At 35.8% G+C, this 13109-nt stretch overlaps 1 protein-coding gene and 1 pseudogene across 1 annotated transcript; both read right to left on the minus strand.

The window, feature by feature from the left end:
* Positions 1-1015: 1015 nt before the first annotated feature.
* Positions 1016-5203, minus strand: LOC125280978 (60S ribosomal protein L32-like). The gene has a single exon (XM_057309776.1). It carries the CDS (start codon positions 4332-4334, stop codon positions 3915-3917), a length of 420 nt encoding a protein of 139 aa, XP_057165759.1. The 5' UTR covers positions 4335-5203; the 3' UTR covers positions 1016-3914.
* A 25-nt stretch (positions 5204-5228) lies between these two features.
* LOC113262547 (ubiquitin-conjugating enzyme E2 D3-like) lies at positions 5229-5737 on the minus strand (annotated as a pseudogene).
* Between the last annotated feature and the right edge of the window lie 7372 nt (positions 5738-13109).

The following is a 13109-nucleotide window of genomic DNA, read 5'->3' on the forward strand; positions in this document are numbered from 1 at the left end:
CTTCTTGATAGTATTGTAAATGGAATTGTTTTCTTAATTTCATTTTGGAGTGGTCATTGCAAATATATAGAAATGCAGTTGATTTCTGTATATTGATCTTGTATCCTAAAAACTTGCTTAGTTTATATTTTGATCTAATATTATTTTAGTGGTGCCCTTTAAATTTTCTCTACATAAGGTCATGTCATCTGCTAATAGAGATAATTTTATTTCTTCCTTTCAAATTAGGATTTATTTTATTTCACATTCTTGTCTAATGTCTTAGCTAGTACCTACATAACACATTGAACAGAAGTGAAGAGAGTGGCTTTTCTTGTCTTTTTCCTTATCTATGAAAGAAAGCATTTAAGTCTTTCATCAGTAAGTATGATGTTGGCGTGGGTTTTTTGTAGGAGCTTTTTTTCAGTTTGAGGCAGTTCAATTCTATTCCTAGTTTATTGAGTATTCTCTTGTGAAGGTTGTTGGAACTCATAAAATAACAATGAATTTGTTTGTATTTATTAAGATGATCATGCAGTTTTGTCTTTTATTCTGTTGGTATGTGGTATTAAATTAATTGATTTTTCAGACGTTAAAGCCACTTTGCTTTTCCGGAATTAATTCCACTTTTGTGTGTGTGTATATTCTTTTTTTATGGTTAAGGATTTAGTTTGTTAACATTTTGTTGAGGATTTTTATATATATTCATAAGGGATATTGGTTTATAGTTTTCTTGTGATATCATCATTTTAGTATCATGTTTTATTTAGTATCATGCATTTTCTCCTTTTGTATTTTTTGGAGGATTTTTTAAAAGAAATGAGGGGCGCCTGGGTGGCTCAGTCAGTTGGGTGTCTGCCTTTGGCTTGGGTCACGATTCCAGGGTCCTGGGATGGAGCCCTACATCGGGCTCCCTACTCAGTGGAAATTCTGCTTCTCCCTCCCACTCTCCCTCTGCCCCTCCCTCTGCTCATGCTTTCTCTCTCTCTCAAATAAAAAAAAATAATAAAATATTTTTTAAAAAGAAACTATATTATTTTTTCTTTAAATTCTTGATAGAATCATTCAGTGAATCCACCTGGACCTGGGCTTTTCTTTGTGGTAGTTTTTTGGTTACTAATTCAATCCCTCTTTTTGTTGTTATAGGTCTATTCAGATTTTCTGTTTCTACTTGAGTTTATTTCATAATTCCTGTCTTTCTAGTGATTTGTCCATTTCACCTAGTTACTTCATTGGTTGGCATACAAATTATATTAGTATTCTCTTATGATCCTTTTTATTTGCCTGAGGTTGGTAGTAATATCTCCAGTCTCATTTCTTATTTTAGAAATGTGAGTCTTCTCTTTTTTTGGGTGTCCATCTAGCTAAAGGTTTATTAGTTTTTTTGATATTTGGAAAGAACCAAATTTTGGTTCTGTTCTTTTGCTTTATTGTTATTCTCTATTTTTTGGTATTCCAATTCTACTAGCTTTGGGTTTTGTTTGCTCTTTTTTTTTCTAGTTTCTGTGTTTTAAAAATCTGTTTTCCAGTTTTACTGAGATATATTGGCATATAACACTGTAAGGTATACCACTTAATAATTTGGTATATGTATATATTGTGAATTGATTACTATAAATTCAGTTAACATTCCATCACCTCATATAGGTATAATTTTTTTTTCTTGTGATGGAAACTTTTAAGATCTACTCTCTTAACTACTTTCAAATAAACAATACAATGTCATTAACTGTAATCAACATGCTGTGTATTACATTCCCAGATCTTATTTATGTTATAACTAAAATTTGTACTTTTTGACTACCTTCACCCATTTCCCCTAAACTCCAGCTTTGGCGATCACAAGTCTGTTCTCCATTGCTAGGAGTTCATTTTTTTGATTTCACATATAAATGAGATCATACAGTACTTGTCTTCTCTGTCTGATTTATTTCACTTAGCATCATGCCCTCGAAGTCCATTCATGTTGTCATAAATGGCAGGATTTTTCTTTTTTATGACTGAATAATATTCCTGTACACACACACACACACACACACACACACACAAATACCATATTTTCTTTATCCATTCATCATTGATGGACACCTAGAATGTTCCTATGTTATGGCTATTGTAAATAATGCTGAAATAAACATGGGAGTACACATACCTTTTTGAGATAGTGATTTCATTTCCTTGGGTGGCTGGGTCATATGATAGTTCTATTATTAATATTTTAAGGAACCTCCATAGTGTTTTCCATGGTGGCTGCACCAATTTACACATTCCCACCAAAAGTGTACAAGAGTTTCTTTTTCTTCATATCCTTGCCAACACTCACACATATATGGTCTCTTGTCTTCTTGATAACAGCCATTCTAATAGGTGTGAGGTGATATCTCATTATTTTGTTTTGCATTTCCCTCATGATTAGTGATGTTGAGCATCTTTTCATATACCTGTTGGCCATTTGTATGTCTTCCTTGGAAAAATGTCTATTCAGTTCCTCTACCCATTATTTTAATGGTTTCTTATTTTGCAATTAAGTTACAGGAGTTCTTTATATATTTTGGATATCAAACCCTTAACAGAAATATGATTTGTAAATATCTTCTCCCATTCTATAAATTACCTTTTCTTTTACTTGATGGTTTCCTTTGTTGTGCAGAAGCCTTTTATTTTGGTGCTGTCCCACTGGTTTATTTTGCTTTTGTTACCTTTGTTTTTTTGTTATTTTTTTTTCTTTTTAAAAGATTTTATTTATTTATTTGACAGAGATAGAGACAGCCAGTGAGAGAGGGAACACAAGCAGGGGGAGTGGGAGAGGAAGAAGCAGGCTCATAGCGGAGGAGCCTGATGTGGGGCTCGATCCCATAACACCGGGATCACTCCCTGAGCCGAAGGCAGACGCTTAACTGCTGTGCCACCCAGGCGCCCCTTGTTACCTTTGTTTTATGTGTTACATCCAAAAAATTATTGCCATGATCAATGTTACATCCAAAAAATTATTGCCATGATCAATGTCAAGGAGCTTATCGCCTGTATTTTCTTCCTCGAAGTTTTATAGTTTCAGGTTTCATATTTAAGTTTTCAATCCATTTTGGGTTAATTTTTGTGTATGGTGTGAGATAGGGGTCCAGTGTTTTTGTTTTGTACATGGCTGTCCAGTTTCCCCAACAACATTTATTGAAGAGAGTGTCCTTTCCCTATTGCATATTCTTGCCTTCTTCGTCTTAAGTTAACCAACCATATATGTGTGTTTATTTCTGGGCTCTCTCTCCTGTTCCATTGGTCTGTGTGTCTGTTTTTATGACTGTATTATACCTTTTTGATCCCTATAGCTTTGTAATATGATTTCAAATCAGGAAGTGTGATGCCTCTAGCTTTGTACTTGTTTTTCAAGATTGCTTTCATTGTTTGGGATCTTTTGTGATTTCATACAACTTTTAGGATTGTTAGTTCTATTTCTGTGAAAAATACTATTGGAATTTTGATAGGGATTGCATTGAATCTATAGATTGCTTTGGGTAGTTGTGGACATTTTAACAATATTCTTCTAATGCATGAGCATGAAACATCTTTCTATTTATTTGAGTCTCCTTCAGTTTCTTTCATCAGTCTCTTTAGTTTTCAATGTATAGATTTCTCACCTCCCTAGTTAAATGTATTTAAGTATTTTATTCTTTTTTTAAAAAAAGATTTTTATTTATATGAGAGAGAGAGAGTGAGCACAAGCAGGGGAGGGACAGGGATAAGCAGACTTCGCACTGAGTGGGGAGCCTGATGAGGGCCTCAGTCTCACGACCCTGAGCATCAAGAGTCAGATGCTTAACTGACTGAGCCACCTAGGTGCCCCAGTATTTTATTCTTTTTGATGCAACTATAGATGGAGTTGCTTTCTTAATTTCTCCCCCCCTTTTTTTGTAGTTTTATGGTTTTACTAACATAAACATTCACATAAGCTGTCTATTCACTTTCTTCACTGTGCTCCTGGCATTGGGATTGATGACTCTGATGGCCAGCTGGGATGCTCTTTTCACAATGACTTTGTGGTTCTTGGAGGAGACATTGTGAGCAATCTCTGCACAGCAAGATTTGTTGCACATCAGCAGCACTTCAAGCTCCTTGATGTTGTGGACTAGGAATTTCCAGAAGCCACTGGGCAGCATGTGTTTTGTTTTATTATCGCTCCCATAACCAATGTTGGGCATCAAGATCTGGCTCCTGAATCTTCTGCACACCCTATTGTCAGTGCCTCTTGGTTTCTGCCAGTAGCGCTTAATTTTGACATATCGGTCTGACTGGTGCTGGCTTAACTTCTTGGTCTTCTTTTTAATGATCTTGGGCTTCACCAGAGGTCTGAAGGCGGCCATGATGCTGAGTAGGAGATGGCTGCTGCCTTCTCAGGCGGTGCTGAGTAAGAGAGCTTAATTTCTCCTTCTGATAGTTGATGTTACTGTATAGAAATGCAATTGATTTTTGTGTATTGATTTTGTGTATTACAACCTTACTGACTTCATTACTTCTAGTTTTTTTCTCATTGATGCAACTTTATTGAAGAAAAATCAGTTACTAAGAGTTGATCACTCATCCATTGATAACTTGCATCATTTATTCAGTGCTATATTAAATAGTGTATTTAAAGACAAATTAACTAGTAGCTCCAAGCCTCCTAACAATTTAAATGAGAATTACAAAATGTTTGGGACCCTATTTTGGAATACAAAGGGTGTTTGACTTCCAATTTCCATTCTCTGTAGAACAAGAACAGGTCATTCTTTTATTGACATGCATAAAGTACATCACATTTTCTGTTCTGCTGATGCTATAAACGCAATACCAGTTTTCCAGCCACATCAGTTATGAGCATAAAGTATATCATGTAACCTCAAATTAGTAACAGTAGAAGGCTTAAAAAACACTGGGTGCTAGAATGCTGCTGCTTCCTATGATGTGACAACTGAGCATCCATTTCCCTCCCCCTCACATGATTTCTTCAGCGTGTTAGAGCAGTAAGGAGTGGTTTTAGTCTCATAACTAAGAGTGAAGCTGTTGGCCACATAAAAGACATGCTCTATTTTTTTAAAAATTCTGAATCTTGGGCAACTGTTCTTTTGTAACTAATTTACAGTTTCTAAAAGCAGCTATTGTGCAAAGCTGGAAGAACTTAAGCCTTCTCAGATAAGCATGTGAATGAATGGAGGAAGGTGAACAAAAAACAAAATTTAGAAAGATGAGGTCTGATAGGGGAGCAGTGGATAAGAAAATCAAAAAAGGAACAGTAATTTAAAGTTTATTCCAGCTATAATGCAAGTTATTCTGACTTTAAGGTAGCATGACATGACATAGTTCTGAGTCCATTCCCAACATATTCTGTTGTACTTCTCTCTGTTTTATAGATCCATGCAGTCTCTGGTACTAAGGGGTCGTCTGGGTTTGGATCACATAGCAATGAAGAAATGGATAAAAGAACTTTAGAAATAGTTAAAGCAGGAGACCATTGTGAACTTAGAATATGAAGACAAATGCTGCCATTACTGTTACTATTTGGATGATAAATTCTTGTTGCAAATGCAACCTTAGGTGGTTTGAAGGTATAATCTGTAGGAAAATGAATTATCAAAAAGAATACACTGCCTTGATATGAGCTGTCATTAGGTCCCATAATTGTTGCTTGCCAATGAAACATGAAATCCCCAACTGGATCTGCAGAATATTGTGCTGGTGAGTCATGGGCCAAGTCACCAAGTTCCTTATTAATCCGTTTCAGTGCCATAGTCTGTGCTTTTTGTCTGGCTCCTCATTCTCTCATTGTGTACACAAAGGTCCAGCCAAAACTCTTGATTATTTGGGGCAGCAGGGAAGGATTGTCTCTTCATCTCATACCGGCTCTGACAGACACAGGCGCAGAGAGGCTGGGTCCTCCCTCAAGCTGTAGCCTCGGCCTCCTCCCTGAGGGAAGCTGATACCTCCCCATAAAGGCTCATGCTCAGGACACAACCCTCATAGTTGGTTTTTTCTTTTCTTTTCTTTTCTTTTCTTTTCTTTTCTTTTCTTTTCTTTTCTTTTCTCTTCTTTTTTCTTTCTTTTTTTTTTTTTTTGAGTCTTTACAGTTTTCTATATATAATATTATGTCACCTGCAAATAGAGTCTTAATTCTTCCTTTCCAATTTGGATGATTTGATTTGATTTTTTCTTGCCAGTGACCTGGAAAGGACTGCCAAGTCCTGTATTAAATAAAAGGGGCAAGAATGGGTATCCTTGTCTTACTCCTGGTTTTAGAGGGAAAGCTTTCAGTTTTTTACCTTTGAATGCCATCTTAGCTGTGGGGTTACCATATATGGCCTTTATTAGGTTGAGGTGTTTTCCCTCAGTACCCACTTTGTTGAGAGTTTATATCATAAGTGGATGTTGCCTTTTGTCAGTTGTTTTTTCTTGCATTTATTGAGATGATCATGTAACTTTCACCCGTGATTTTGTTGAGGTTGTTGATTGACTTGCACATGTTGTGCCATCCCTGGAATAAACCCCACTTAATGATGGTATGTGATTCTTTTAATACATTCCTCTACTTTATTGTTAAATTCAGCTTGCTAATATTCTGTTGAGGGTTTTAGCATCTATGTTTATCAGGGAAATTGGCCTGTAATTTTCTTTTTTTGTAGTGTTCTTGTCAGGTTTTGGTTTCAGGTTAATGCGGGTCTCACAAAATAAGTTTGAAACTGTTCTCTTTTATTTTTTTGGAAGAGTTTGAGAAGAATTGGTATTAATTTTTCTTTAAATGTTTGGTAGAATTTGCCTGTGAAGCTATCTGGTCCTAGATTTTATTTGTTGGGAGATTCGATTACTGATTCAGTCTGTTTACTGATAATTGGTCAGTTCAGACTTTCTATTTCTTCATGATTCAGTCTTGGTGGATTGCATGTTTCCAGGAATTTTCCCATTTCTTTTAGGTTATTCAAATTTTGGCAATTTTTTCATGGTAGTCTCTTATGATCTGTTCATATCTGTGTGGTATCAATTGTAATGTCTCTTTCATTTCTAATTTTATTCATTTGAGTCCTTTCCTTTTTTTTCTTCATTAGTCTAGTTTTATGTTTTCTATTTTGTTTATCTTTTCAAAAAAATGGCACTTAGTTTCATTGATCTTTTCTGTTGTCTTTTTAGTCTCTATTTCTTCTCTGATCTTTATTTCCCTCCCTCCCTCTACTAATTTGGGTGTAGTTTATTCTTTCTCTAATTCATTGAGGTGTATAGTTAGTTTCTTTTTTTTTTTTTAATATGGGATCTTTCTTTTTAGGTGTTTATCCATATGAACTTCCCTCTAGAACTGCTTTTAGGGGCGCCTGGGTGGCACAGCGGTTAAACGTCTGCCTTCGGCTCAGGGCGTGATCCCGGCGTTACGGGATCGAGCCCCACATCAGGCTCTTCTGCTATGAGCCTGCTTCTTCCTCTCCCACTCCCCCTGCTTGTGTTCCCTCTCTCGCTGGCTGTCTCTATCTCTGTCGAATAAATAAATAAAATCTTAAAAAAAAAAAAAACTGCTTTTACTGCACCTTATAAGTTTTCTTATTTTATATTTGTATTTTCATTTGTCTCTAGGTATTTTTTGATTTCCTTTTAATTTTTTCTTTGACCTGTTGGTGGTTTAGTACTGTATTGTTTAATCTCTACATATTTATAAATTTTCCAGTTGTCTTGTTTGAATTGATTTCTAGTTTCATAACTATGCAAGGAAAAAACTCCAGTCTTCTTTCTGTGTTTCTCCTTTACTTGTACACTACTACCATGCTCACAACACTTGTGACACTTCTGGCCACCAAATATGTGGGTTTTGTTTTTTTGGGGTTTTTTGTTTGTTTGTTTTGTTTACCACATCAAGCAATTCTCTGTGACACCACCTGGGTGTCCTTGAATTTAACTCAATTCTGACACTAGCTACCTGGAGACAACATCAGATCTCGCAGGTTAAGGGCTCTTGTCTCGTGAGATGCTACTTCAGATGCCAATTACAAGTAGTACATCCTCTGGTTACCTATAACTTCTGTTCAACTTGGATACCAATTGGAAGTTTTCATGACCTCTTCCCCCTTGGTTTTGATTATTTGCGAGAACAGCTCACAAAATCCAGGGAAACACTAAATTACATTTATCAGTTTATTAAAGGATATGAAAGGCCACATAAGACAAGGTCGAGGCGGTTTTGGAGCATAGCAGGCTCTATATCAGTGAATTTGGGGTATACAACCCCTAAATACATGGATATGTTCTCCCATCTGAAAGCTCTCTGAATCCTGTATTTTTGGGATTTTTATGAAGGCTTCCTCACATAGGCATGGTCAATACTAATTCCAGTTCTAGCCCTTCTCCCCTCTCTAAGGAAGTGGGAGGTGAGGTTAAAAATTGCAAGCTCCAATTATGCCGTGGTTTTTCTGGTTTACCATCTCCCCCCCCCCTCCCCCCCGGCTGCATCCAGGAGCCCACCTAGAATTACCTCATTAGAATAAAAGATGCATAAAAGATGCTCTTAGTGCTCTTATTGCTTAGGAATTTATGAGTTTCAGGAGCCCTGTGTCAGGGACTGGGGTCAAAGACCAAATGTTAGAACAAAAGATGTTCCTAGTGTACTTATCACCAAGGAATTTATAAGGATTTTAGGAGCTCTCTGTCAGGAACTGGGAGCTGAAACCAATATATGTATTTCTTATTGTTTCACAATAAAACACTTCTGACACTTTTAGCCACCAAATCAGGGAAGTTGTTTGATATGATTTCAGTTTTCTTAAATTTATTTAAACGTTTTTGTGGCCTAACATATGATGTATGTGAAGAATATCCCAGAGCCAGGCAATCAAGTTTTATATCTCCTGTGCACCTGCCACAGAAGCCAGCATGCCAGACATGTGTACAAGCTCATTCCAGTGAGACAGTGGTGATCTGGAATGGGTGAAAGTGTGAGCGTGAAAGTGGCACCCACTGGACTCCAGGGAGGATTGCAGTCTGTTGCTAGATGTGTGCTGAATTTGAAGCCTACTCCTTGGGCAGCAGCTTTTAAAGTATGCAGTGAGGCCTCTTTCTGGGAAAAACTGGGAGATGGGCATTTCTCCCTGCTGCCTCTGCTGAGCCCTTAGGGGCTAGCCAAGTTAATAAAAGCTTACGCCCATTATCAAAGGCCGAACATGAGAGTGAAAGCAACCAGGTCAATATTTTTAAAGGTCAAGAAGAGAAAACAGAATTTGGTCATGAAATCAAAGGCTTTCAGATAGTTCAATTTTATAATAGGATGCAGGTAGTGGTTGCTATAATTTTAATTCCACAAACATTTCACTGAAAAATGAGTAAACTGGATGCAGGCCATCATCTTGCCATGTCCTTAGGTAAGGAGTGATGCTAAGGCTGGATCCACAGTAAGAGCCAAGGAGAATTAGTGGTCTATCAAAACTAAATGGATGGGTAAATCATTTTACACAATTTTAACTATCTGTAGTTTCTCTAGCAAAAGACAAAACTACAAAATTCACCAAAATTAAGTTAAAATATTCTGAGGATTTGCACAATAATAATGATGCTGTGAATAGCCTTCTTAATGTTCTTGTGTCCATGCCCAATGTTTGAAACACAGTTAAGCTCAATAATTTTTGGAGGGGGATGACTTTTGATTTGGAATAATAAGTTTCAATAAATACCCATACGGTTTGCTTTTTATTTTATTTAATTGTCAGTTTTTCTGTTGGCATGACATATTTCTAACTCTCAAACAGGCAGTAAACCCTTGAGAGCAGAGTTTGATCTGAGAAGCTAAGTTATGAAAAGTCATTTTGTCACAGGAGGAAGGGAACCTTACGTCACAACTTCTTGCTGGAATAAACTGGAGGAGTCCCATCTCTGAGGTATACCCGCTTGAGGCCCGAGATACAACTACTCCTTTTTTTCCTTCTTCCCTCTTTTTGCACACTTCCAGTAACAAAAGAGACAACATTGGGTGGTGACAAATACAGCAGTTGCCACACAGGCCAGCAGGAACCCAATCACATCCAAAGAGTGGTACTGGACCCAGGTGAGGTCATGGGAGGCTGGCCTGAGGTGTTTGGCTCCTTTGTGGCGCATGACAAACTCGATCCAGAAGACTGCTCGATCCAAGGGCTTTATAGGCTGATCGTGGTGGATTCTTTTTTTTAAAGATTTTATTTATTTATTCGATAGAGACAGAGACAGCCAGCGAGAGAGGGAACACAAGCAGGGGGACTGGGAGAGGAGGAAGCAGGCTCATAGCAGAAGAGCCTGATGTGGGGCTCGATCCCAGATCGCTGGGATCACGCCCTGAGCCGAAGGCAGACGCTTAACCGCTGTGCCACCCAGGCGCCCCTAATCGTGGTGGATTCTTGATAATGTCATGGCATTCTCTTTGTATCTAAAGGAGAAACATAAAGATAGCAACACTGAAAGGAAGCTAATTTGCCTAACCCTGTGATTCCCATGAAAGGTTTTTGAAAAGTGACATACAAATGATTCAAGATAAATGTCATAGAATTATAGACGTGGTATGTTTTTTGTTTGGGTCCTCATAGGAAATTTGGCTTTTAAATTGGAATTTTCCCATCAATGAATATTTTAAAAAGTGAAAGTGGAAGTTAAGTTAGGATAGTTTAATCTTTTCTAACAGAGAAAATGATAGGGGTCATTGTGACAGCTATAAACGAGATGGTGGGAATGCACCATATTTTAATTTACATATTTATGCATTTCTGTTGCATATATACATAAAAGTGGATTTGGTGAAAAGAAGGTTCATGTTTGATAATGATTTCTTTGTTGGCTGAATTATTTAGAAGTGTATTGCTTAATTTTCAAAGTTTAGATATTTTTAGTTATCTTTTGGGGGCATTCTTTTTTGGGGTGATCATTTCTAACTTAATACTAGTCTGACTGGACAATATATTCTTTATGTTATGTAAAATTTCAATATTGTATCTTGGTTTATACCACAGTATATGTGGTCAATTCCATTAATAATTCTATATGCCCTTGAAAAATGTGTTTAAAATCTGTTCTTTTTTTAAAGTTTTTTTTTTTTTTTTTAATTTCAGTTAGTTAACAGACAGTGTAACATTAGTCAGGTGTACAATATAGTGATTCAACATTTCCATACAACACCCTGTGCTCATCCAAGTGCACTGCTTAATCCCAATCTCCTATTTAACCATACCCCCTCTGCCCCTGGTAACCATCAGTTTGTTCTCAGTTAGTTTCTCTTGTTTCCTTCTGCCTCTCTTTCTTTCTCCCCCCCCCCCGCCTTTGTTTGGTTTGTTTTTTAAATTCCACATATGAGTGAAATCATATGGTATTTGTCTTTCTCTGACTGACTTATTTCATTTAGCACAATACACTCTAGCTCTCTCCATGTCGTTGCAAATGGCAAGATTTCATTCTGTTTTATAGATGAGTAATATTCCATTGTATATATATATACACATCTTCTTTATTCATCAGTCAGTGGACCCTTGGGCTCTTTCCATAATTTGACCATTGTAGATAATGCTGTTATAAACATCAGGGTGAGTGTATCCTTTTGAATTAGTATTTTTGTATTCTTTGGGTAAATAGTAGTGCAATTGCTGGATCATAGTTCTATTTTTAACTTTTTGAGGAACCTCCATACTGTTTTCCAGAGTGGCTGCACCAATTTGCATTCCCATCAACAATACAAGAGGGTTCCCCTATCTCCACATCCTTGTCAACACCTATTGTTTCTTGTGTTGCTGATTTTAGCCATTCTGACAGGGGTAAATGTGTTCTTCAAATCTTTTTTGTACTTACTATTTTGTCACCTCTCTGTATATTATTGAGAAAGATCTTTAAAAATATCCTATTATAACTACAGATTTGTTTATTTTGGTTTTTCCTTTTGTCTACTTTTACTTTGTTTACTTAGAGGATATATTAGAAGGTATTACCAATTAATAATTTGTATTGTTTTGAAAGAGTAACCTACTTATTATTATGAAGTATTTTTATTTTTTCTCATGCTTCTGATCTTTTATGTCTGATATTAGTATAGCTACAACATTTTTCTATGATTACTGCTGAAATAGATCTTTTTCTACCAATGTACTTACTATCTTCCTGTACACTATTATTTAAGCATGTCTTGTAAACAGTATATATAGTTAATTGTTGAAATCTTGTCTGACAATCTTTGTATTTAAATGAGTTTAGATTTACTGGAAGTACTGACATATTTACATTTGCCTCTATTACCCCATCCAATATTTTGTTTTCTATTTGCCCAAACTGCTTTAAATGTATATATATTTTCTATTCTTATCTCCTTAAAAGTATTTTTAAATTCAATTGCACTACTGTTTTCTTTTGGTAATACATTTTTAATGTATTCTTTAGGTGATATCCTCCTAAAATTATAATGCCGATAGTAGTAACAAAAATGCTAAGTTGATGGTTGCCATGTTAGGCACTACAAATGCCACGACATTATTTTCCTTTGGAGTATTGAAAAATTTAGTTATTAAAGAGTTATTTTATCAAAATTAAAAAGTTTTCTGCTTGAAAGAACACCAATCAGAGAGTGAAAAATCAACCACCCAGAAAGGAAGAAAGTATTTGCAAATCAAATTTCTGATAAGGTATTTGTATCCATAGTATATAAACAATTCTTACAATCCAATAATGAGAAGATAAATAACTCAATTCAAAAATTGGCAGCTAAAACTAATATAACATTGCATGTCAATTTTACTTTAATAATAAATTTAAAACATTTTTAAAAATCCATATGATACATAAAAGAAGCCAGTTACAAAAGACCATTAATGGTAGGTTCCATTTATATGAACATCCGGAAGGGCTAATCTAGAGGGACAGAAATTTGATTAGTGGTTGCTTGGGCAGGGAGAATGGAAAATGACTTCTGAGACATATGGGGTTTCTTTTTAGGGTGATGAAAATGTTCTAAATTTATGTTGTGGGGATGGTTTCATAGTTTTGTAAACATGCCATATATATCTTTGAATTTTATACTTTTAACAGGTGAATTATGGTATGTAAATTACATTTTATTATAAAATCTATTCAAATAATGATAATATAATCAATTTTTGAGCAAAACGAGATTTATAATTTCAGAAATTCTA

The sequence above is a fragment of the Ursus arctos genome, unplaced genomic scaffold, assembly GCF_023065955.2.
Source record: "Ursus arctos isolate Adak ecotype North America unplaced genomic scaffold, UrsArc2.0 scaffold_9, whole genome shotgun sequence".
NCBI classification, from domain to species: Eukaryota; Metazoa; Chordata; class Mammalia; order Carnivora; family Ursidae; genus Ursus; species Ursus arctos.

Coding starts and splice junctions, on each gene's coding strand:
- LOC125280978 (XM_057309776.1), bottom strand. CDS start 4,334: ATGGCCGCCTTCAGACCTCTGGTGAAGCCCAAGATCATTAAAAAGAAG.